A 1,071-nucleotide genomic window follows, 5' to 3' on the forward strand; every position below is an offset into this window, starting at 1 on the left:
TGGTCGAGCGTGACGCTCTGCTGGCCGAGGTCGCCTCGCTGACCGGGCGTGCGGACGAGCTGACCGCCGAGCATGCGGCCCTCACGGCCGAGCACACGGTCCTGCTGGAACAGAGCGGCGCCTCTGCCCAACAACTGGCCGACCAGCTCCACGCGCTGACCGCCGAGCGCGATGCCCTGGCCGCCGAGCAGGAGACCCTGGCCGCCAAGCACACCTCCCTGCTGGCCGAGCGCGACGCCCTACTGGCCGAGGTCGCCTCGCTGACCGGGCGCGCGGATGGCCTGACCGCCGAGCACGAGGCCGTGCGCGCCGAGCAGAAGGCCCTGGCGGCACAGCACGCGGATGTTGTCGGGCAGCTGGACGCCCTGAAGGCCGGGCATGCGACGCTCGAAGCCAAGCACGCGGCCTTGCTGGAGCAAACCGACGCCTCCGCCCGGCAGCTGGCCGGGCAGCTGGAGGCCCTGACCGCCGAGCGTGATGAGCTTGTCACCGAGCGGGATGCCCTCCGGGCCAGGGCCACCTCCCTGGACGAGCAGGTGAGCGAACTGCAGGCCGCGCGCGATGCCATGCATGCCGAGCATGCGGCCCTGTCGGCCAAACACGCGGCCTTGGCGGCCGAGGCTGGGGCTTCTTCCGAGAGCCTGGCCGCGGAGCTCCGTGCCCGGACCACCGAGCGTGACGAGTTGGCCGCCGCACGCGCTGAGCTGGACGCCCAGCGCGATGCCCTCACGACCGAGGTCGGCTCTCTGACCGGGCGCCTTGACGAGTTGACCGCCAAGCATGATGCCGTGACTGCCGAGCGCGATGCCCTGGCGGCCAAGCATGCGGCCCTGCTGGAGCAGAGCGACGCCTCCGCCCAGCAGCTGGCCGACCAGCTGCACGCTCTGACCGTCGAGCGCGACGCGCTGGCCACTGAGCGCGACGCCCTGAGTGCCGAGCGTGACATCCTGAGCGCTGAGCGCGACACTTTGTCCGAGCAAATCGACCAGCTGACCACCAAGCATACGCTTGCCGCCGAGCAGCTGGCCGGCTTGGTGACCGAGCGCGATGCCCTGGCGGCCAAGCACGCGG

General features: G+C 71.8%; 1 protein-coding gene across 1 annotated transcript in view; it reads left to right on the forward strand.

Annotated features, from left to right (window-relative positions):
• Nucleotides 1-1,038, forward strand: part of H696_01871 (hypothetical protein) — a gene marked incomplete at both ends in the record, with an annotated part of 4,883 nt that extends 3,845 nt beyond the window's left edge. The window contains 2 exons of the mRNA XM_009495772.1: nucleotides 1-970; nucleotides 1,023-1,038. Of these exons, the coding sequence (XP_009494047.1) occupies nucleotides 1-970; nucleotides 1,023-1,038 (986 nt within the window). The remainder of the gene's footprint in view (nucleotides 971-1,022) is intronic.
• Nucleotides 1,039-1,071: the final 33 nt, after the last annotated feature.

Source organism: Fonticula alba, assembly GCF_000388065.1.
Source record: "Fonticula alba strain ATCC 38817 unplaced genomic scaffold supercont2.3, whole genome shotgun sequence".
In the NCBI taxonomy this organism is placed as follows: Eukaryota; order Rotosphaerida; family Fonticulaceae; genus Fonticula; species Fonticula alba.